Source organism: Natrix helvetica (genome assembly GCF_964273705.1).
Source record: "Natrix helvetica genome assembly, chromosome: 7".
NCBI lineage: Eukaryota > Metazoa > Chordata > Lepidosauria > Squamata > Natricidae > Natrix > Natrix helvetica.
In genome coordinates this window covers 30,121,467-30,146,712 of record NC_138558.1, presented here as the reverse complement: position 1 = coordinate 30,146,712, position 25,246 = coordinate 30,121,467, and the positions used below count along the sequence as shown (strand labels likewise).

Sequence of the window (25,246 nt, the reverse complement as noted above, 5' to 3'; positions counted from 1 at the left end):
ATTCAGCTCAGAGCAATACAAGCATTTTAAAGACAACCGCAAAACCTTTTACAAAATAAAAAGCAAAAAAGTCCTCTATTGTGGGAATGAGGTCGCCATGGTATATGTGCAGATCAGTTTTCCTGATTGGAACACATATATGGAATTTGGGACTGAAATAAATTGAGTATTGAACGCGGGTTGAGCTGGATGCCCACTGGGAGGGCCCCATCTAGAAAGCTGTGTCTGCAAAGTAACAGCTTTGCAGAGCAATGCATAACGAGGACTTTCCAGACTGAGGCAGTTATCAGCAGCCTAGGGAACATATAGTTCAAGCTGTTAAGATACCCATACCGAAAGCAAGTAGAAGCTAATATAACCATATTAGGCAATATACTGTATGTAACCAATGATAAATCAGAATGCTTTGGTTTCCGTATACGCTCTTAATAAAAGAGGAGTTCAGAACACGCTCTGGGCTCACTCGCCTCGAGGAAAACCGTGTGTTTGTCTTCATTCCCCCTGAGTGGCCCGCCTTGATGCGGTAACCCCGGTACAAGACCCCACTCTATTGCTTTAACCTCTTGCACAAGGCAAAGTCTTTGCCTAGTGCTACTTATGGCCTACTCTAAAAAATATAACTAAACGAAACTATTAAGAAATCTACAAAAAAGAAATGACTGAAAAAGATTGCACCCTTTGGCACAAAAAGATGTTCTTTTTTAGAGCACACGTGACTTCAGTTCATCCCAGTAGAAAGTCAGTAAGTATATGTGTCCTATGCTGATACTCCACATACTTCCACATACAGCCATCTGTTTTCTTGTTTTTTTCCACAACTGTTTCTTTTGCAATCGCTACCCTCCGTGAAAATAGCAGGCTGAACTTCACACCATTTTAAAGCTATAATTGTAAAAACAAATGCGCAAATTCCATCTTGCTCTCCTTGAAGCTGCAGAAATGAACAAATCAGCGTTAATGCTTCAGGTGTTGTGTCTGTGTCACCGTGGTTGACAGGATCCAAGCAGGCTTCAGGAGATAGCATTTGACTTTATGGCACTCTACATGCATTTACAATTTTACAGGAATTTTAAAACTGACATGCTGAAGAATGTTTATAAATCATTAATAAAAATGCCTCTTTAATACCATGCATTGTTTGAGAGACGTAAGGAGGCACATGGTGTAAATTGTTTTCTTTCTAATGTAATTTATACAAAAAAAATACATGTCCCCACTGTGTACAAGTATAACCAAGGATAGATAAAGAGCATCATCTCAGCACATTACTACCTGATCCAATCACTTGGGAAATCCCTAATGTACAGCACATCCTATTTCCATGTTACACATGACACATTTGTCTAAAATTACTCAACAGATTTTGACATTGCAGCGTAGAGCTTTCAACTGTCATCTCCCAAGCAGGAAATCCACGTAAGAGCAACAAGGATCCAAGGATTTATTTTAGCCCAGACCTATGACAACAAAGATAACGCACAAAGAACTGACGTTTACATTCTCACTTCCCTACGTCCACTCTCTATTTTGACATTTTTATTTTATGTACCTTGATTTCTATAATTTCTTCAGAGTAGAAACTGAAATACAGGAAATTCATCGTGCAAAATGAAATTGTTATTTGGCCCAATTCTTATTTATTCTAGTAGTTGGAGTTCTATTTCTTCAGTAGTCACATCAAAGCGATTCATCCTTTTACTACTCAATTGCACTCCAAATCGCTTTCATTTATTTACGGTATATATTTTACTAAAAGATTCTAGGCAACGCTTTAGAGCAGGGATCTCAAACTCGATTATCATTGAGGGCCACATCAGGATTGTGTTTGACCTCAGGGGGCCAGAGTGGGCGATGCTGGGGTGGGCGTGGCCAGAGTGACATCATATTGGGGGTACCTGTGGAGGCCCGAGTGCTCTGCCAGAGAAAATGGCCTGAGCTCCGTTTTTGGCTGCAACGGCTCCTGCAACCTTCTTCCAGGGAAAATGGAGCGCATGCAGCCCCCCCGAGCTCCGTTTTTGCCGGCAGAGGCACCATGGGTCAGTCCTTCACTGTTTCCAGGGTGGCCCTGCAGGCCAGATTTAAGCACCCCGTGGGCCGAATCTGACCCCTGGCCTTTGAATTTGACACCCCTGCTTTAAAAGAAATAGCTACTTGTAACATGAATGCACTGGGGTAATCTTCCCAAAATGACAACTATGTTGACTCCATCATGTACATTAGCAGTCTGGCTAAGGATCCTTGGAATTATGGCACCAGACTGGGATATTTAACAAAAGACAAAAAGCTTCTATGGTAAAATAACCCCCAAAGAAAATGAACTTTGCCCATAAAAAGGCTTATCTCATAAACATAAAAAGAAAGACAACCCCACTAAAGAACTCCTTTTACATATTCTTTTCACAAAACAAAGTTCCTTGGGCCATATAAACAGGCCTTAACCCAAGCTTGTAGTGATGAAAGGTCTCTGTTTTATATATGACTGTAATGAAGAATACACTGCTGAAGACATCTGTCAAAGGAAAAGTTAAAACACAGTCTAATTTGATTTGACTTCTCAGTTTGATATTACTGTCAGGCAATAAGTACTAAAAGCTTGCAACTGCACTGTTTTATGGTGCACAAAATTTTCAATGGTTTAAAGCAGCTTGTGTGTGTGTGTGTGTGTGTGTGTGTGTGTGTGTGTGTGTGTGTGTAAAAGCATCAAAAACTGCACAGGGTATGGGAGTGTTAATGCTATACACACATTAAGCCTAGCAGAGGCTTAACACATTTGTTTCAGTTCTTATTTTGTCAGATGCACAAACAAACAAACAAAAGAATTGATGCCAAAACCCAGCATTTTGCAGCTGAATTTCAGAAGTGTGATCTCTGGGTAGGGGGGTGAGATTTCAGCTGCAAATGCAAATATAGGCCTAAATTTGCTAGTAGGCTCAGGGTTGCCTATTCAACCCATCTCTATACACAACAAAGGGCAAGCAAAAAGGAGCCATTTGGGGATCACTTCATCTTACTTTGATCGTTTCTGATTGTGGAACTACAATATGCTTCATTAGCATCCAATGCAGAGAACCAAATTCCTAAATTAAAACAAACAAAAGGCAAAACATACGCAGTGCCTTGATCAGTTGTGTCACTCTGCATCATGCGGGGATACAGTACTTCCTTGTGTTTCTGGATAGGTAGCACTGGTACGGTGAAACCAAATAAATACTTAGAAAAAGGAAAGGAAACAGAAACGACTGCCTCTTATTTTACCATTTGGTTAAAAAAACTTGCACTAATTTTTATGAGATAGAGCACTTTCCTGAAATAGATATTTTTATTTTGGACATTATTAGAGACTCCAAAGAGCTGGAAGCATAAGCAATGAAAGGACTACGAGAGTCAGTGGCATTTACTCATTTGTTTTTTTTTTTTAGAGCATCTCTGAAAAGAATTAATTGGCTTACTTCCCATTGAAGTAATTGTCATAGTAGTACATCTACTAGAGCCGTGATGGCGAACCTATGGCATGCGTGTCAGAAGTGGCACGCAGACCTCTCTCTGTCGGCACTTGTGCCATCAGCAGCTGGTGTTCTGGTTTCTGGTTGGTCTTTGAAGATGCTGGAGCACCAGAAAGCCTGAAAACAGCCCAAAAACCAGCCTAAAAACGGCCTGAAAGTGGCCCAGAAAAACTACCTGAAAACAGGCATGTGTGTGCCGGCCAGTTGGCCTTTGGTTTTCCAGCGCTTCAGGCACATGTGAAGACCAGCTGGCCAGCCTGCATGCACGTGCTGGAAAACCGAAGATCTGTGTGCGTACTGGCTGGCTAATCTTTGGGTTTCCAATGCTCCAGCACCCATACATGCACACACCTTCCGGTTTGGGCACTTGGTGCCAAAAAGGTTCGCCATCAGTGGTATAGAGTGAATCCTTTTGTTGCTGCTATATTGATTGGGTATGAATTGCAGATAAAGAATTACAGGGCCCTTTCTATGTTACAAATTAATCATGTTACAGGTCCTACCACCTGCATTGAAAGAGTTTCCAGCAAAATACGTATGTGCTGCAAACATTTGAGTCAAAGTGATGGCTAAAAGGCATCAAAGAATATCTGGAGGTGCTGAACTGTGTGGGAGTTTGAAAATGACTGCATTTGTAAACAATCAGAATAATCTCACTTTTAGTTTGGGTATCTTAAGAAGAAACATAAAATAGTTCCAAAAGTTTCTTTCCATTACACTAGTCTGTAGTAGAACATTTATGAGAGTGTCTCAAATCCTATTAACAGATGACCCGAAAGAGTATTTGTCATTTGATAGTAGCCTTAAAGCAAAGATGACCAGCATTTCTGCCTAGAGAGAAATGCATTTCCTCAGGCGTAGCTGGCAGTCGGCCTAGTGGGCTCAGCTGAAGCAGGCTCGGTCACAGTAAGTGTCCTTGGACAGTCCTTGATTTTTGTTTCTGACAGTCACTTGTCCCCCGTCCTCCCAGGTAGCAGAAATGCACTGAAGGCAGAGGACACCAGAAGTCTCTCACTAGTATACTGTATTTTTGGGACGGAGGAGGGGGAAGGTCGATATTATGTTGAGGGCTGCATGAAATTAGCCTGAAGCCACATGATGGATGATACATGTAAGGTAACCCATTCATCAATTCAGTATAAACAATGTTAGATTGGAATAAGCATTTATGAGAAATCTAGGGCAGCTAAGATAGTTTAGGTCACAGACTACTAGACAAACGCATGCAAACAATTTTTGTTTGAATGCTTTCTTTTCGTTATGAAAGCAATATAAGTTCAACAGTAACGTTTGTCATAAAAGCAAAAGATTTACCTTACAATAAAATAAAACACATGTGCATGGTAAATAATAAGGGAAACAAGGAAACAAGAAGCATCTTCTGGAAACATCAACAACATTCACTTTCTCTATGGTGAAATTCATTCCACATCTTGTGCCTTCATATTATATTTTTCCCTGCTGACACCAGCCACCAATACAACATACGTAGTGATAATGACATAAATATTGTAGACATTAAAAAGAGGGAAAGTCTATAGAAATGCACATTTCTATATTATACATAATTCTGGGAAAGGCCACAGGGTGGAAGATATTATGAAGGCAAAGCTGTTAATCTGGGATTCAAAGCTATTTCTTTCAGAAAAGTCTTTCTGAGGGAAGTAGATTATTCAGTCTCGCGGACAATAAATCTTGAAAAAAGAGACAGAAAGAAATCTGTTTTTCCCTTTTGCTTTATAACTAGTAGTAGATGAAGCATGCTCTCTAAAAAAAACAGTACTGAAGGGCTTATTTTCAAAATTTCTGTGTGGAAGCCTATGTCTCTTGCCTATAGGGAAATTCTGCAACAATAACTTTGAATCTCCATTTATCTGCAAGTCTGTCAGAGAACTCAGGGAAAACAAAGAGAAAGCACATTATCCAAATTGTTTTTCTTAAGAATGGAAGGACTCAAAGGGCACTTTGCTCCCTTCCTCTCCATCTTGGTCAATTGAATTTTAACTGAATTTTAAATGCATGGTCCTTGTTGTTTTAATGCTTTACATCAGGGGTGTCAAACTCGATTTCATTGAGAGTCATATCAAGCTTATGTTTAATCTCGGGGACGGGGGTTGGTGTGATCAGGGTGTGGCCAGCTTGATGTCAGTCATGTTGGGGACGCCTGTGGTGGCCCGAGCACTTTGCCAGCGAAAACGGGCTCCCAAGCTCCATATTTGGCTGCGACAGCCTTCTGCAACCTTCTGCCAGCAAAAATGGAGTTCCGGAGGGCCACCTGTGGCTCTTGTGAGCTCTGTTTTCAGCTGCGATGGGCCTCCTACAACCCTCTGCCAGTGAAAACAGAGCAGAGAAAATATCTGTTTTCGCTGGCAGTGGCACTGTGGGCCAGTCCTTCGCTGTTTCCAGAGCAGCCCCGTGGGCCAGATCTAAGCACCCCAAGAGCCAAATCCAGCCCCAGGCCTTGGGTTTGACACCCCTGCTTTACATGGTATTTACATGGCCACCTAAAGTTGTCTTGGTGAGATGGGTGGCATAGAAGTTTAACAAACAAACAAACAAACAAACAAACAAACAAAGTCAGTCATTTAATCAGTAATTTACAGTGCTCATGGTTTCACAGAATTCACATCCAATTGGTAAAAAAGTAGCGCTGCCGGTAGATTTAAGTGTTGTTTTAGGTATAATGTAAAATATGAATTGGATGTACAGCATTCTGCTTCCTTTACATGAATTTGTATAACCTGGGATTGAAGTTTAACAAATAACCTGAATAAACTTTCCAAATATTTGTTATGAAACATTTGTTACCAACATTTAAAGACATTTGCCTTAAATTAAAAAATGCTACCATAGGTCTCTGTAATGTAGTAGTATTTAGTTAGCAATGAATTAGAACATGAATCATACAGAGATACGCTGGACATGCCCACACCCGGTTTAGCGAAGGGAAAAACTCATAATATGTTACGTGATGATGCCATTATAACATAAGTTTGACACCCCTGTTCTAGATGCTTTAAAATCCCTAAAAACTATGCTGTCACACATGAAGTGGTTCTTTGATGCTTCCTTCAACATTTTATAAATGGATCCATATTTTTTACCTACCCTTTAAATCTATTTCTCATCATTCCATAAGTACCCGGAATGTTAACTGGTTGATCTCCTGAGGCTTATTAACATACGGATTTTAGCTCAAAATGAGCAAAAAGAGATTGTTTCAAATTCCACTCTGAGTTATGCCCACTGAAAAGAAATGGGATGGACTTTGTTTCAAGTAGGCAAAAATGGGGTGGCCCCATAATTCTACTTGGGCAGTTAGTAGATATACCATATTTTTCGGAGTATAAGACGTACCTTTTTCCCTCAAAAAAGAGGCTGAAAATCTGGGTGCGTTTTATACATTGAATACAGCATTTTTTGCCTCCTGAAACCCTGCCCCCTTCACCAAAATGGACATGCAGAGCCTGTAGAAGGCTTTCAGAGAGCCTGGGGGCTGGGGAGGGCAGAACTGAGCAAAATAATGGGCTGTTGTTTGGTCAATTTTACCTCCCCCCCCCCAGCCTCCAGGAGCAATCTATAAGCTTCCTAATGCCCTTTTTTTTTGACAAAAAGCAGGCCCGTTTTCGCAAAAAATAAACCGTTTTTTGCTTGTTTTTGCCCCTCCCCCCAGGAACACTCTACAAGCCTCCTAAAGGCTATTCATGCCCTTTTTTTGAAAAAAAAACAAAAACAAACCTGGCCCTTTTCGCAAAAAATGGGCTGTTTTGGGGAGGTTTGCAGAGTGCAAAAACTTTTTTTTAATTTGCTTCTTCAAAACCTTGGTGTGTCTTATACTCCGGTGCGTCTTATACTCCAAAAATGTGGGTAATGATATTAAGGCAGTGCACAGATCACTATAGTCTGCAAAAACTTAAGATAAAAGAATTTCAAGTCACAAATAAAATGGGATTTCTCCATGGGAAACCTGCCAACAAACTATTATATATAAGGCATTTAAAAAATGATAAATCAATTTTATTTTCTACAGGAAGGAAGACAAAAAGATCTCCTGTGTCATTATCATTTTACATCTAGAGATAGGATTTTTAAAGATATATATTTATAAAGAAGTATGAACTTGCTGTCACTGGAAATCTGCAATGTGGTTTTTAGTGTCTGATCCAATTAAGTACACGTTTAGAAAGAAATGTTACCAAATAAATAATTGGACAGCTGCAACTCTGAAAAGACAATGGATATTTATCGATCCCTTTTTGCAGACTGAAATGGAGAAATGTAAACTTCAAGTGAATGTGATCTCTTGGGTGAGACTCTAGCTCAACGTAGTAAGCAATTGTTGTCTTCTGATGCACATTTTAGTATTACTGCAGGCAGGTTTTCTAACTATTCATTCAAAATTTGCTACAGCAGAGGACAAAGTGAAAATTCTAGAAAATGCTTCATTACTCACTTTCCTGCCAAAATAAAAAGGTTTAATTTGGAAATATTATATTTTAGATGAAATTATTATTGTATCTTATATTTCATTCTCTGTATTTATATAAATATTCAGTCTCTTGTGAAACTGATTTTCTTGACTATGAAATTGCTTCTCAGTCTGTTCAATTGAATGTAGATCGTTGCTATTGCAGAATAAGAGCACTCAAACTCTTAAAGGCACAATGACTATATATGTATACTTTTTTGTTCTAGTTCTTTAAAAAAAGGAGGAAGATATATGTTAAAATTAAATATGTATATTGAAAAGGAATTATAAATACCATCAACATAAAATGGAGCTCACTCAGACGCTGAAATACACCAAGCAAATGAGATGCAGAGTATGAAGCAGAGGAGAAGGGTAAGGGAAGAAGAGAGGGATAGGAGAGAGGGCGGGGGGGGGGGGGAGAGGAGAAGAAAAAGGAGGAGTGGAAAGGAGAGAGAGAAGAAGGAGAGAGGAAGGGGAAGTAGAGAAGGAAGACAGATGGAAGAAAGGAGGTAGGGAGGGGGAGGAGAGAGGGAGAAGAAAGTGATGGATAAGGTACAAATATGGTGTATGGAGAGCAGAAGAGCCAATAATCGTTTTTGGGAGTTGATGGTAAGATGAATTGATATAAACATTTAATAATACAATATGATGTTGGCTATGTAACAGTGTACATGTGATTATATGTTATGAAAATGAAAAAATAAAAACTTTAAATGATAAAAAAGAGCACTCAAACTAAAGATAAAACCACTTCTCTAGGGACAAGTTGTTATCTGAAAGCAACTATGAACCAGTCTTTAATACTGCAACCAATTGTACTGAGTCTGAATATTCTACTTTGTTATATTTTGGATAATTACAGCCAACTGAGGAATATCCGTTTTTTAAAAAGTTTGCTATTACACTTACGAAATTAATATTATCCAAAGCCATAGTTTAAATTGATTACACACTCAGGTCAGTCTTCATATAAATATATATCTGAAATGAGCTGTAGCTTTTCTTCTTTTTAGGGAAAGAGCAAAGAAGGAAGGAATGCAATACAAATTTGCATCCCAGAATGTAGTTAGCATAGCTATTGAACAACACAGAAGAGAAAGAGACAAATTTCAAATTTGAAAAAAAATAGGTGACAAAATATTTTTGTACCAATCTTAATTTTTTTTTTAAAAAAAGAGCTGGAATATTCAGAATATAATAGAAAGGAAAAGAAAAAGGATGGAATGGAATGGGAATGGGATGGAATGGAATAGAATAGTCCTTTATTGACCAAATGGGATTGGACACACAAGGTATTTGTCTCCGGTGCATAATCTCTCAGTGTACACACGAACAGTAAAGTAATATAATTATAACAATGATACCAATAAGAGGGAATAGTAGAGAAGATCAGAAGGATGATAATAATACAGCCATACTACATGGGTAAATATCCTTAGACATAAAACAGTATCTTGGGAATTAGGTATTTAGCAGAGTGATGGCATGAAGAATAAAACTGTGTATAAATTATTTTTTAAATTAGGACATAGGGCACAATACTGACCACTGGATTATTACTTAATTAATGTTCGGGAGATTAAAGCAATAGGTTATTAAAGTTCTTGCTGACAATTTAAATACTGAAGATACTTATTGTAAGCTAGGAAACACACGTTCATTTATGACACACATTTTAAATTGCTCGACCGTCCAAATTGATGCCATGATTACTGAGAGCTATCAGCATTTAAAAAGGCTTAAAATCCATTTCAATAGTTTAAGTAGATAGCAGACTGTAACAGACTGAATGTATGTTAAATAAATAAAATAGTATACTTAGAAATCCAATGGCAAAAAACCCCCAGAGGATTGTACTGATGTCTTTGCTAGAGAAATGGAAACCACTGGAGGTGCTGATCCTGCCTGGCTCATCCCAAAATAAGTCTGAAGATTTGGCATTGTTTCCAAGCAGATAGGAAGGAAACAAGGGGACAGAGGATAAGGGGAAACTCTCCTGGTCAAATTTTGTCACTGTGTTCAGCAATGGCCTAAAACTGACCTTCCTGCAAATATGATTCTTCGATAATTTAATAATATTTTTCTGATCATACATATGCAGGTTTACAAACAGGAAATAAGACTCTTTAAATAGCACAGGGCTAAACCTCCCTTAATTTCTGGTGAATTTTCTATATTATTTGTGAATTGACAACTTGTAGCTGGCACTATTTGTTCTAAAAGCCTCCTTTAAGTTGAGCTTGACTCGATAGTTTCATGTTCAGATAGTATTCTTAGCCACAAGCCCAATTACCTTCATCCAGGATGCGGCTTTGACTTGTCAATGTAGCTGATAGTCTCCTATTTAAAGACTAGCCAGTCCCAACTCCATTTAGTTTTCCAAACCAGACGAAGTCTGCCAGATGCTATTGCTATTTATGACCTCTATAATGCATGTTGCTAATTCATTCAAAGGGAGAGGATTGCTCCAGTATTATTTTAGAAGAGCCGACCTGATTGTTATGGCACGTCTTCTTCTAGGCCTCCTTTCTTCTTCCGAATTAACTCTAGGGAATAACATCATGTTGGACTTTCCAGACAGATTATGTGAAACCATAGCTCAATGTCATTCCCAATAGCCAAGCTTATAATTAAAGGTCAAATAGTCACTTCATCTGCAATCAATCAATAGAAGAAGTTCTAATATCAAGAACCAATCAATCAATGGCAAATACACTAATAAAAGCCATGAATCAAATGCCTGTATTTCATGTATTGCATGTAAGGTGCATGTAGTGTATGTTACAAAAAGTGGAAAGCAAAGCAAAATGAGAATAAATAAGCTGGGAGAATTTCAGGAGTGGTACATTTATCTCCACTTATTAGCGCTTGTATCTCTAATTATGTAATAAAATTAGATAACAAATAAAAGTGATATCACAGGCAGCAGATATCACAGACAACCTCATAAAAATCCAGACTATTTCTGTTAATGGTATCAATCAAAATGGAATAAATAGATCGAATACACTAGTTTCCTGTGAACTTGATACTCTCCAGACACTTTCAGAATTCGATTTCATAGTTGTCTGGAAATTCTGGGAGCCGAAGTCCCAAAACTTTATACCCCAATATGGCAGGCAGCAAATTGAAGAAGATTGAACAATGTAAGAACTTCTGTAAAGGTTAAGTATGGAAAAGGAGAAGGGTAGAAACAGTTCTTGGTTCTAACATTCAGTCCTTTGTGTCCTGAGCTCACATAGCTATAAAGTACAAATAAAATACTGCCTCCCCCACCCCCAATCTACCAACATATGGGAGGGAACTGTGTTTGTCTCCGTATGAAGCAAGAACTTTTCCATGGATCCAAGCAGAGGAAGTGGCAGATGGCCTCTTGAGCATTTTGCATATGGGAATTCATTGGTTTTAATACAGGGAAAGAGAACTGCCTTACAAGAGCCTTCTCATGCTCCTCTTATTACCACTTCTAAAGCTTCAAAGCTGTCATTTTTCCTCCTCCTTTGCTGGCGCTGTGCTACAATCCCCAGGGAACTGAAACATGGCACCCTGCGGAGGCTTCACATGCCAGAATGTTAAAAATCAGTTTAAACTCCAAGTGAAAGAGCTTTTGTGGCAGGAAGCCCCTAAGTGCTCTTGTTTGCTTAGTGATGGTAGAGTTTTGAAGGCAGATAAAAACCTCTTCACAGAGAACTTAAAAGAAAACCCTGAAGTTCACAGAGGACCTGAAATATTCAGATACAGGTATTAAATGGGATCGTGCTTGCATCTCCCCAAACCTGCTTAGGTAAATTATAATGGAGTATCTCAATATAAAAGAAAGACAGCATCCTAATTTCACTGGGAGGAAATATTCCGATCCGATTACAGATGTACTTCTATTATGCAAGCAAAATTTGGCTCGACACGAAAACTTCATTATAATGTCAGCCATCAAAAAAAAAAAAAAAAAAAAAAAAGGGTTTCCTTGCTTGGTAATCTTTTGCTTTATTCAGGGTCAGATTTTTTGGAAAAATAGAAGACGGTAGCTTATATGCAATTCTCCCTGCACTTTTCTGGCATTTTATTATGATATGAAATTTTAGGAAATACACCCCATCGTTAGACACATCTGCATTTAAAAGCAAAGAACTTACCCATGCTTTTATAATTCACCCTAAAGTTTGAAGACTATGGCCTGCAGGAAAGTCTGATCAAAAGTATCTCTTTTACTTACAGACAAATTTAGTTTAAATACCTCAGTGACTCATAATAGTTAGTCTTAAATCTTTTCAGATTCATATTGAAATCCAATCTGAAAGTATTGGAGCTGATTTTGTTATTTTAACTCGTTCATAATCTTAATGAATTTCTCCTAGCCTTTCTATATAAAAATAAAATATTAAATTGATGAACAGGAAAAAGAATAAAAATGCCTTAAGCCAGCAACCTTATCACTAATAAATGGCAACTCCTTATTTTGTTGCTGAGCCTAAAACCATATAGGAATAGACAGACAGACACAGACACTGAGAGATTCAATTATGTCATGGCATATCTGTTTCCACATGCAAATAGATATGACAAACATATATGAACTCTATTTTGTTCTTTGTTAATAATCATAAATTACAAGACTTAAATGGAACATACAGCACTGCCCCCCCCTACAAAATTGCAGTTGCGTTTTAACTAAACTTTATATCTACAAGAATAAGTACAAGGGTGGAATTCTGAATGACTAGAAGATCAATGTTCTCAGAATACTAATTAGTAATTGAATAAATGCACAGTTCTGAAATTTCTCAAAATAAATACCCTGTTTTTAATGAAACCATTATTCCAGCAAATGTTTTTTTATATAGCAAATACTTTGTGCATTGCAGTTTTGAACTATAATATTTTTGATATTTAATTGTGTTGAAATTTCTCAAATAATAATAATTTGAAACAAATCAAACTGTATCAATATTGGATTACAGACATAGAAAACGAGAAACAAGGAAAAAGCAAATAGCTTTTTCCAAAGAAGGTACAGATTAATAGCACTGTAAACCAATTACTATACTAAACTCCCAAAGGAGAAAGCCACATTGTCTTCCTCTTAGAAAACCTACATTTGTACCAGTGGTGGATTCCTACCGATTCGGTTGAACAGGTAATAGCTTGGCGGCCTGGGTTGCTGGAATCGGCAGCAACCCAGGCCTGCCATGCCCCTGAACTGGTTCTCCTGGCGGCACCATGTTTTTTGCTTTTGCGTATGCGCAGAGCAATTTTAGTTATACTGTCCATGTGTGTGCAGCATGCATGCAGTGAGCCCCTGAGCAAACCGGAAGTAGTCTCCGCCAGAACCCACTCCTGATTTACACATTGCAGAAATTATACCAATATAATGCTACACGTTTATATAAAGGTTTATATCTCGCCAGATTTCTGAGTCAATAATAGTAGCATACATAAGCAGTTTTATAACAAAGTCCATGTAGGAACAATGTAGTCAGACTGAATTGTTGAAAATAAATACTTACCTAAGGTTAGAGATTTGTGTGTGGAACAGAAAATAATAGCCACTGTGTCTGCTGGTGTAAAGCCAGAACTCTTTCTAGGAAAAAATGTGAAAAAAAATTAATATCTCTTCCACCAAATGTTTGCTAACATTTATTTTTAGAGACATTCTTGTTTTCAATTTTAATTCAGCTTTGCCAACTTTATTACACTCCCATATGCTTAGCATTTGCGTTTTCAAATTTAAGTCAGACATGCACAACTTCCCCTTGCTGCCTTGAGGTCTGTTGGAAGAGGGTGGTTATAAAGGGATATGGGAGGCATATGAGAGGGGGGGAGGGAGGGAGGCAGGCAGGCAGAGATAAAGATGGATGGATGGATAGATGGATGGATAGATAGATAGATAGATGATAGATAGATATAGAGATGGAGACAGGCAGTTGTATAAAAAGAAAAAGAATTTCTTCGACAGGCACCCTAGATTTTGTATACCAAGTCAAAAGTTGCAATCTGAAAATGAGTGTGGCCAAACTTTTTGGTAAAAGCTTTCAAGAATAAATTGTATCCCATTTCCTCACCCCACTAAATTGAACCAAACTTTTGGTTCTATTCACTGTGGGCACACTTTGGAGACCAAAAATGTGGTATTGTGGGGAAAGGATCTCTACTTCAGCTAAATTATTTGTGTGCCGCTCCAGGCCTTTGCATGAGTGTGTGACCCCCAGGGGCCTAAAGGCCACTTGAGCCTGTCTGGCCTAGTTTATCTCATTGCATCCTACATCAACCTTTTGGTTTTCAATTTGAAAAACAATACAAATGTATATCATCTAAAATTATTTTACTGATATTTGAATTAACAGAACAGTATATCACAATCACCTTCTTTAAATGTAAAAGGGAAATATATTTTGATTTTACTTGCAAACGATCATAATTTTTATATTTCACTAAAATAATACATTGGCAAAAAATGGCAATGGCTTTTCATTGGCTTGCCATAATGCCAAATACATAAATTATTTTATATAAAGCCTAAATTTTATGTTTCCCCCTTTCCTCTTTTCAAAAAATATGTTGCCTTAGAACTAAAAACTGTATACATTCTTTGGCATTTTATTAAGTCACACTAAATTGATTACCAAATTTGCTTTATTCTGATTGCTTATATCTTATTATTCTTTTTTTTCCTTGCAGCAAATTCAAAGATGAAATTACAAAAATGGCATTTCTCTTACAAAATCATTTTCTTCAAAGAAAAGCCATAAATCTTAACCAAGCCTATTAAATAATATTTTCAATCAGCGATAGACTGTAGAAATTAAAAGCGTAGGGAAAAGGTGGAAAATATAATAAGTTTTGAAAAGTCTTCATTGGATGCTTATTTTAAACTTAAACTTAAAACAGTAAGTGTTAGATTTATGCCATCCATCTGCTTTATCTTCTTGTTCTTCCTATTCTTTCAGTTCTGAGGGATGGAAATTTGAAGAATTTGCTGACTAACCTCTCACAAGAACAACAGCATTCATACCCAGGATAATTTTAATTTCTGTAGGCTTAATCCAAACTAGGCAGGAAGCCAAATAAATTCACAATTTCTATATAAGCAGAACAATATTTCTCCAATATCAATTTGAAGTTTGCCTAATATAATATTCACACTTCTATCCTGAACTTGTTTCATCCAATTAGCCTGCAGTCAGTTTTTCCATCTGGGTAAAACTGAATTGTGTCTTCTTACTATTCATCTTTTATTGGGAAATATGGTTTCTGTCCAATTATTGGTTTTCTTAGCTTCTTTGTAATTATTTTTTCAAGCTGACATGCATCTCATGAAAAAGTCATGCAAGATTCCTTTCCTGATACAACATCAGTTTTTGATCAGGGCACGATTTTGCTGATATAGTCAAATCTGTGAAGGACTTAGGCAACCATAGAAAACAAGTGTTCCTTTGGCGTCTTCTCTGTAGGAACATCTTAAACATGATAGTTTTTAGGTTATATGTTTCAGTGTTCCCTTGCTATAGCAGCAATATATGCAGAGATGCCGAACAGGAAATATAAAAATCTTAAAGCAAATGACTCAGTATGTTTTTCTCTGCAACCTTATTCAGGAAATATCCAGTACAAGGCACACAAAAAACAATAACTGATACTACTCAGTTATATTCCTGGTATCCTCATATGTGCATGGTTTTTGTATGTCAAGGTCATTGCAACAGAGACCCTTATAGATAAAGCTTTGGGGAGCTGACTAGCGAATAACAGAAAGCAAATCCTGGATTGGGAATCTGCTGAACTTTATTCTCCCCAGACCCTGTTCATTCAGGGATAGGAACAGAACACAAAAATAGATTCCTTGGAGATTAAGCATTCAAACTAATATGTATGTATGTATGTATGTATGTATGTATGTATGTATGTATGTATGTATGTATGTATGCATGTTCCAGCATTACTCTGCAATGCCTTGAGCAATTTCAACCAAACTTGGTACAGAGATGACTTACTCTCTGGAAACAAATACTGTGAGGGTAAAACACCTCTAACACCCTTCAGGGTGTGTGTTCTGTTAAGATACAGCCTGTTGTGCCTTAAAATGGCTTCTACCATACTGCCATAAAATGGCTTCTACTGTACAGCGCAATGGAGTTGCCATGATAATGGCTTCACAGTACTCCACAAGGTGTAAAGGTGAAAATCCAACATTAGAAATAATGTTTGGTCCGGACATTTTCAAAAAGATTTTGATTATTTTTGAGGACAAATGTATGGCTTCTGGGGGCATAGGGAAAACATTTGTAACTCATTTAATTGTCACCAAAATCAGGGCTTTTCCTGTCTAATACAGGATTAGGATAAATAAATACCTGGGCAATGCTGGGTTATCAGCTAGTATTCAAAATAAATGCTTGCAAAAAAGGGAAACTCTTCTGGAATAGCACTTTGGAACTTATTCTCCTGCTCACCCAGCAACAGTTACAATAAGCCTTCTAGCTCAGCTATGGACATATAAGCAGCTCCATACCTGTGTTAGTCTCTGGCTCCCTTTCTTTTTCCATAATGAGACTTTCCAACCCGAGGAACCAATTCTCTTTCTGCCGGGCAATGAGTTGGGCAATGAGCCACCTCAAAACCTGGCAGAGATAAGAATTTGTTTGCACAGGCCTAACAAGGCCATCCAACAGGTGCGATTTCTGTAGGTTTCTCTTTGCTGTCCTCTGGAATCTGCCAGCTCTCATAACCCTCTCCACCCTGATCGCCCCATTTGATCCTTCATTACAGCTTTATGCTCAGCAGGCACTGAGTCTGTAAATACTCATACTCTGCAGCTGTAGTTTATTCAGAAGGAGGCTGGTGTTGAAAATCACCGATGGCAGTTTCAGTGTGCTTGCCAATTTGCAAAACTGCACAAAAATAGCTTCTTCTCATTTGAGGCGTTACCAAAAATGTTTTTTAAAAATCTTTGCAAGAAACCATAGTTAAAAAAAAAAAACATCAATCACTTGAATGATTTGCATGGGAACTTAACTCTCTGTTGCCTTTATTTATCACACATTAGTAAGCAAACGTATGAAATATGGTCCTTTCCTTTATTTTTTGCTTTCTTCTCAGGTGCTCCTCAGGAAAAGGATCAAACTGAGCACCACTTTGAAATGATACAAGGAAGGTTCAAGTACGAGGTGATTGAAAAGTCTAATTTTTGCTACAAAATAGAAATCATTTTCAATTTTTTGATAGCATTGTTATGCTTCAATATTTGCAATGTTTGATTTGTTTGCATTGGTTGTAACCACATTGATCTTCTATAAAAACAGGTCATAATACTAATTGGGATAGTCTTTCACATTCATCAACTTTTTCTTCACATTTCTTCTCATTAAAAAAAGAAGAACCTTCTGCAAAAGGATTCTTTTCAATACTTTGGATAATTGAAAGAATTTATGGTCAAAAGAAAACATGCTTTCTACTGAATACAATATCTCATGTTTTAAATATGCATCTCTAATATTTGCACTTGTACAAATATGAGGTTTTGGGGAGTCTTCAAGGATTTCCTCCTACCTTTGAAATAATAGAAAATACCCGGGTTTTAGATTTTGGCAGTGATTTGCTCTCCAAGCTTGTTTCAATTTAGTTTCTAAACGTTTCGTTATCAAATTAGGTAACATCATCAGCAGGGTCTTCTTGTCCTAATCTCAGCCTATAAATGTCTTGTGTGCCATGTGGTCATGTGATTGGTTCTTCGTTTAGAGCTATATTTAAATTCTTAGCAGCTGATTGGTTCTCTTATTGATTGGTCATTCGAATAGTCTGGTTTCTTACATATTCATATGCTGGATCCAGATTGCTTCAATAAATTCATGTCTGTGGCGAGTAATGATGTTACCTAGTCTGGTAACGAAACGTTCAGAAACTAAATTGAAACAAGCTTGGAGAGCAAACCACTGCCCAAATACTTACATGTGGCATTATTTCAATATTTTCTGAATATGATATTACAGAACCCTCTTCACAAAAATAGATGCTCTGTTGATTTATTACATTTGACATTGATTTTAAATCCAGGGAGTTCAGGACCAGAAACACACATTTGATGGAAATTCAGAGCCTTCCCCTAAGATTACTGTTATGCCTTCTGAGACTGGCAATGGAACAAATTGAATGCCTTTCAACAGCTTCTTCACAGCATCTCTTTGCTTTTTTTTTCCTGCTGAGGCACTTGCTCATTTTGGAGTAGTAGTTACGTTGGCTCTTACTTAACCCTCTTTGAACTATTGGTTTCCTTCTCGGATGTATGATGTTTGTTTTTATATGCTACTTATGGTAAAGACACAGCACTGAAAGTGTTCTTGAAAAACTTGCTTGTTCTCCTACTGTCCAAGTCAGCAGAGATAGTTGCTGGTCAATTTCATGGCAAGCTAGAAATGTAGCTGTTTTTCAGGAAGCACAGCATAAAGTCAATTTATTTTTATAGTTGTTAAAACTATTGGAATAATTTGTTTTTATTAGGATGGGAAAGAAAGCAGCTGTTGGACATTTTTGAGTTAAGGGGCTGTTTGCCCTTACAATGACTGTCTCCTAGTGGCTATCAATCTTGAAAATTCACCACTTGAGCCCAGATACTTAGAATTGAAATATAGGACTATTGGTAATATGATTGTTTAATACAACATTAACATAACACTGAGACATGAGATATTTCCTCTATGATTAAATATATATAGTTTATTGAATTTTTTAAAATTCATGGGTAGTTTTTAAATGATAATATGAATTAGGGTAATAGTTGTTGGAATATAACTATATAGAATAGCAGAAGCTATATATTAGGCAAAGAAATATCTGACTGGAAAATAGCTATTTAGGCAATCTATAGAGAATACACAAAATGACTGATAAGTAACTATAGAAACAAAGTTTTGGAATAACATTAAGATCTGCCTGTTTTTTAACAGTAGAAAACTATTTTTTGTTTTATAGTTGTTTTTCCCCCTATTATTTTATTTTGTACTGTAAGGCAATACATATTTGATTTTATCTGTTTATAGTTTTCAAATAAATGAACAACCTGGCTTTGACACATTGTCTTTTCTATTTTGGTCAGATTATGCCAAAGCACATAGAATCACAAAGAAAAAAAACAAAATTATCCTATGCCCAGGTATTCTGTCATATAGAAAAAAACATTACTGCCATTACTTACCTGGTAGAAAAGAAGAAAGTTAACATCATAAATCCCAGCTGAACTGAAAATACTAAAATGAAAACCAGTGAGATGTTAATATGCAATACATTCAAATGTGTGCTATAAGAATATCCCTATTTTCCTATATAAAAAGCTAATATTCTATAAAGTATTAATACTAATCTTCATTTCCCATATGGTTGCAAGTACACATATTAGATTCTGATATAATTCCACACCTCACTATATTATTTTTGTATTTGAAATTTAGTATTATCTATCATCTATCTATCTATCTATCTATCTATCTATCTATCTATCTATCTATCTATCTATCTATCTATCTATCATCTATCTATCATCTATCTATCATCTATCTATCTATCTATCTATCTATCTATCTATCTATCTATCTATCTATCTATCTATCTATCTATCTATCTATCTATCATCTATCCATCCATCCATCCATCCATCCATCTATCCACCCACCCGCGAATTTCATTGAGGACTGCATCAGAGTTGTGTTTGATCTCGGAGGGATGAGTGGGTGTGGCTGGGGTGGGCGTGGCCAGCTCAACATCCTGCAGTCTTCTGCCAGCAAAAATGGAGCCCAGGAGGGCCGTGCAGGAAACGGGCTCTGTTTTCGCTGGCAGAGGCACTGTGGGCCGGTCCTTTGCTGTTTCCAGGGTGGCCCCATAGGCCAGATCTAAACACTCCATGGGGTGGATCTGTCCTGCGGGCCTTGAGTTTGACATCCCTGATCTATGTGATATTAGAATCTACAACTGCTATTTGCATATGGAAGGCAGCTCTTATAAGCTCAGAAATTTGCAAGCCTTATTTTTTAACAGAACAATTCTTTTCAAAGTTATACCTTGTTGTAGTATTTTATCGTATCCCAACAGTGATTTTATTTTTAAAATGTTTAATAACAACAGGGGAATGTTGTTATTAGACAGATAATAAATCGGTCAGTCAATCAACCAATCAACCAATCAATTAAATAAATAAATAAATAAATAAATAAATAAATAAATAAATAAATAAATAAATAAATAAATAAATAAATAAATAAATAAGATGACAACTAGCAATGACTAGTCAAAAATACTGGAGAATTATTGCTATATAAAATTACACTCTTTTTGTAGACCACAATAATACATATTTTAATTGAAAACACTTCATTCTACTGAGGTATTACCAATGTATTTAAAGGCACAAATTGGGATTAGGACATTTAAAAAAATAACAAACCATCAAAAAATGCAATCAGAGTTAAAAGTACTAAATAAATGGCTATACTGTCTCTAAACAGTTTTTAAAATTGTTTTGTACAATAGTGGTCTTTGACCAAAATAAACTTTGAATAGATTACTAAAGACATGCATATATATTGTTCAGTGTACAGTGATTCTGGCACCAATATAGAGAAACTCACTACAGTATATATTTTCCAGATTACTTTGGTCCCTAATTCCTGGAATAAGAAGACACAATTCTTCGAAAAATGCCCAAAGCATAAATAGTACTTACTTATAAAAACGATTACGATCAGGCTAAATTTATCAAGATCAATATTTGGATTAGAGAAAGTATCACAGAATGTTGTATAGATGATCATCAAGAGTACACAACTGCTGATAGCACCAAATGGAGGCTTCTTTCTCTCAAGCCATTCCTTGATGTATCTTCGGACAATCTGAAATACAAGGAAAAGAACCAACAGGTTGCCTCTTCTCAATGCACACAGGGAGCCAAGTTGGATATCATAAAATGAATCTGACAGTGGAAAGTCATAAAGAGAACAGAATAAATTGGATGACAGCCACAGTGGATTTCAAAGCTTCCCTGCCACATAACACTTCTTCTGGGGAATTTAACATTTGTAGTGCAACTTCCATTGGGCATCCATAATGAGAATATATTTTCAAGTATGTTCAAATCTATCCTTAATCATGCCAAATTTTCTTTGCTAGCTGTCACTGAGACATACCCATTAAGTCTCCCCAAAGTTTATCTCCTATGCTAATACAAATGGATGTATATAATTATCATAATCCCTGTTGAATCCACAGACAATATCAAGTATAACTTTGGGAATCTTAAAAATCTGACATCCTCAGGAAATCCATGAGAGCAGATAATCAAAAGTGATCCATGGAACATTTAAATATTTAAATAGCTAGTAATGCACCAGAAGTTTTAATTAAATTATAACTCATGCTTGAAAAGCAAAAGTGCATGCATTTTGGGAGCTTAAATTATTCAGAGTATAAAGATCTAGATTTTCTGAATCCAAAAACAAATTCCAATTGTATACTTCTGCAGTATCAGATTCACATAAGGTAAATAAATTGACTGTGTTTAATGTAATTGCTCACATTCAAGACGGAAAATAAAACAAATTTAGTTTTTCAATCAGTTTTAATGCTTGTTATAATAGCTACTACAGAAAACTTCTGTAAGTAGATTGATCATTGTGATGTATACCATATTTTAATATAATTAATCACAATGTCTGTCTCAAGTATTTGGATAGTTACTTTTGAAATAAAATTAAAAATAAATCCCAGTTGGCAATGAAGAATGTTCACAAACAATATCACTCAGAATATCACCACCTAATTCCTGTGTGGAGGAAATCACAAGGTATAAGATTTATCTATACGATTTACACAGAGATAATTAAAGCTCTTTATTAGCTTATTCCAGATATTGAGCTTGTATCATCTCATATGTTGTAAAGAACACAAGAGACCTAAATGAATTGATGAAAGCTGTGGTCTGAATTTTTTGGTAATCAAATTGTAGGACTTCTCAGGATATGTTTAAACAGAGTATACTTGAGACATAACATAGTATTTTCATGCTAAATGGACAGATCATACAACCTCCCTTTATAATATAATATTAACGAGAAAAGAAATCAAACTATGTAATCTAAAGGAGAAAATCCTAAAATAAAATCAAACAATCTATCAGATTTTCATAAAGAATATTATCTGACTAATTTAGCTCAAATACTAAAGTAGTTTTACAGTTTGTTTGGCCAAAGCACTAAATAATTTCATTGCAAATTGTATTAATTTGGATGAAGATGAATTTACTAAATGTAGATAGAGATCCTATTAGAAGAATAAATTGAAAATGTGGCAGTCTTGCCCATTTCTTTCCATTTCATTGTTTTCATTAGTTATACCTCATCATTTTAGTGAAAAAATATATAGGGAATGAAAGGACAAAGTTATATATTGTAAGGAAAGTTATGAGGAAGTTTGTTTTCTAGTGTTAAACCTGCCTGTTTTAATTTAATAGAAATCTGATCCTTTTCCTGCTCACAATATAATCTGTTATTAAAAGGCATTTTAACAGATATGAAAAAATAATTTAAGGTATCAGTGTTAACAAAAGAGTAAGCATAGAATCTCTAAACTTTTTTCTTGAATATAAGATTATGACATGGGATGGGTTAAAATTACTGACAGTCACTGAAGATGGGGATTGGAATAAGACTTGGATTTCCAAGCATACATTCTTGTTTTTTGGCCAAATTAAAATAAAATTACATCAAAATAATTTAGAGATGATACATGAGTCAATTTAAACTGACATATATAACTAAAATATGTTATGGTCTGCTTAGAATAACTAAATCAGAAAATCACAGTTTCTTCTGTGGTGGATATGGCCAAGGAGCAGAAAATTGTGAGGTTTAGTATTTAGAGATATGGGTAAAATTATCAGTCAGTAATCAAACTAGGTCCAAAATAAAATTTGTTAGGAAAATTCATTGAAAAAAACAAAATTTAAAGAGTTTATGATTTATATGTTGATAACATCAAGAATGGTAAAAAAAAGTGTAAGTAGGGAATTTTATCTTTGGATGAATTACGTAATAGGTTCTAGGGTCTATTGCAGCTGAAAAAAACCTCATTTGATATATTTCAAACAAGATAATCCATATCTTTTAAAAAATAGAATAAGGCTTTCTACCTTTCATCAACTCAGAAAATCTATTGACAAAGAATTCTATGTTCTATTCACACACAGACAGAGGTGGGTTGCTAATTTTTTTACGAATGATTTGGGTGCGCTCCCCTGCGTGCTCGTGTGTGCGCGCAACACGTCTGCGCATGTGCATAAGCGTCCAGGTGAGTGGGCGGAGCCTCCCGCTCCCACTACTACCAGTTTGCCTGATCTGGGCCAAACCAGCAGCAACCCATCTCTGAGACAGATATACAGATTTTGATTATCTAATATTTTATCAATAGCAATAGCACTGAGACTTATAAACCGCTTCATAGTGCTTTACAGCCTCTCTAAGTGGTTTACAGAGTCAGCATATTGCCCCCAACAATTTTGGGTCCTCATTTTACCCACCTCGGAAGGCTGGAAGGCTGAGTCAATCTTGAGCCGGGTGAGATTTGAACTGCTGAAATGCAGGCAGCCGGCAGGTAGCAGAAATAGCTGCAGTACTGCACTCTAACCACTGCACCACTGTGGCTCATTTTTCAAGGTATTTAATGTTTTCCAAAATAAGCTGCAGTCTTAGTTTCTACAGGTTAGAACTTTTCTTAGCATAGCTTCTGGTCAATAGATTGATTTATATATTCTATAAGAAAAACAATTTTTTATGGCCTGATTTGGAAGGAAGCAGTGGTGGACTGTTGGAAGCAATATTAGTGGAATCTGATATTCTCATGCTTTGAATTTGAAGGCCTGACAGACCTCAAATTCAATACAGGCAGAAAAATAGGCCTGTATTGATTTTTACTTTCTTGCTCCTACTCCCTGAAATCTCAATGAGGATTAAAATGCTTTGGCTTTGACTTCTGGATTGATTACTCTTCTGTCTGTGTTTCTGTCTCCGCCAATAAGTGATTCCCTTTTGTCATTAGATCCCAGAAGTCCAATGACATTTTTGACACAAAATATGTTCCTTCTCACTGAACATTATCTCACAATCTCCTTCCACTCCCCAGGACAACCTTCTGATACTGCCTTTATTGTTTTGCCTAAAAAGCTGGAATCTAAAATTTTAGCCTGGGCCTTATAAACTGATAGAAAAAAAATGTAGTTTAAAGCAGCCATTATTTTATTCATATAAAACAGTAGGATATTTCTCTCCAGCATGTGGGAAACCTCCCTTGGTTTTTTCCAGATCAAAAAACAGCCAACATCTCCTCTGTACAACACTTTTGATATTTTTCTCTTACACTTCTGCAAGTACCGTAGGGAGGCAGTGTTTTTTCCACCAGAGGGATTTCCTTGATGATCTCCCCGTGTTTAACTCTGACTATTCACTTTTGTCTGAAAACAATAACAATCAATCTTCTCCCCTACCACAAATATTTAACATCTTTCTTCTAGTTCATGGTCTTACGTTTTATGTACTACTTACAACTATGTTTTCTTTATTCTCCCATATGCACCCATCAACATTCAATTGGACTTTTGTAATAGTATACTACCAGTGGTGGGTTGCTAACTGGTTTACTACCGGTTTGCCTGTGCTTGTGCATGCGCACAATGCTTCTGCACATGCGCAGAAGCATCCGGGAGGGTGAACAGAGGCTCCTGCCACTGCCACTACCGGTTCAGCTGAACCAGGCCGAACCGGGAGCAACCCACCTCTGTATGCTACCAATCTTGCATTGATTTGGAAGAGTTCTGGTCTGCAATTTTATAGTTATCATTTTAAGATTCATGTTCAAAAGATCTCCACCTCAAAACATACTGTCACCTGGAAGACAATTTGGGGGCACTGAGTATTATAAAAGAATTCTTTGTCTTCTCACTTATTTCAATTCCTTCAAGCCTCACAGAGCAGGAATAGAAAAAGATCAGGTTTATATAAAGGCCAAATATGTGTGTGCTGTTGTACACAGAGGAAAGAGATAATGAAAGCAGAGAAACATGGAGAAAATTCTGACCCTGGTCTACTTGCCTCTAGACCACGGGTGTCAAACTCACGGCATCACGTTGCTGTCATGTGACATATCATGACTTTTTTCCCTTTGCGGAGCTGGGGTGGGAGTGGTCTACCCATTACACATCTGGCCTGCGGGGCACCCCTGTTTGACACCCCTGCTCTAGACT

The 25,246-nt window shown here is 36.6% G+C and overlaps 1 protein-coding gene across 1 annotated transcript in view; it reads right to left on the bottom strand.

Annotated features, from left to right (window-relative positions):
* SLC10A7 (solute carrier family 10 member 7) overlaps positions 1–25,246 on the bottom strand; it is a 151,697-nt gene that overhangs the window by 7,846 nt on the left and 118,605 nt on the right. The window contains exons 8-10 of the mRNA XM_081959843.1: positions 20,681–20,846; positions 19,160–19,211; positions 13,479–13,552 (exon numbers count right to left, since the gene is read on the bottom strand). Coding sequence (XP_081815969.1) covers positions 13,479–13,552; positions 19,160–19,211; positions 20,681–20,846 — 292 coding nt within the window. The remainder of the gene's footprint in view (positions 1–13,478; positions 13,553–19,159; positions 19,212–20,680; positions 20,847–25,246) is intronic.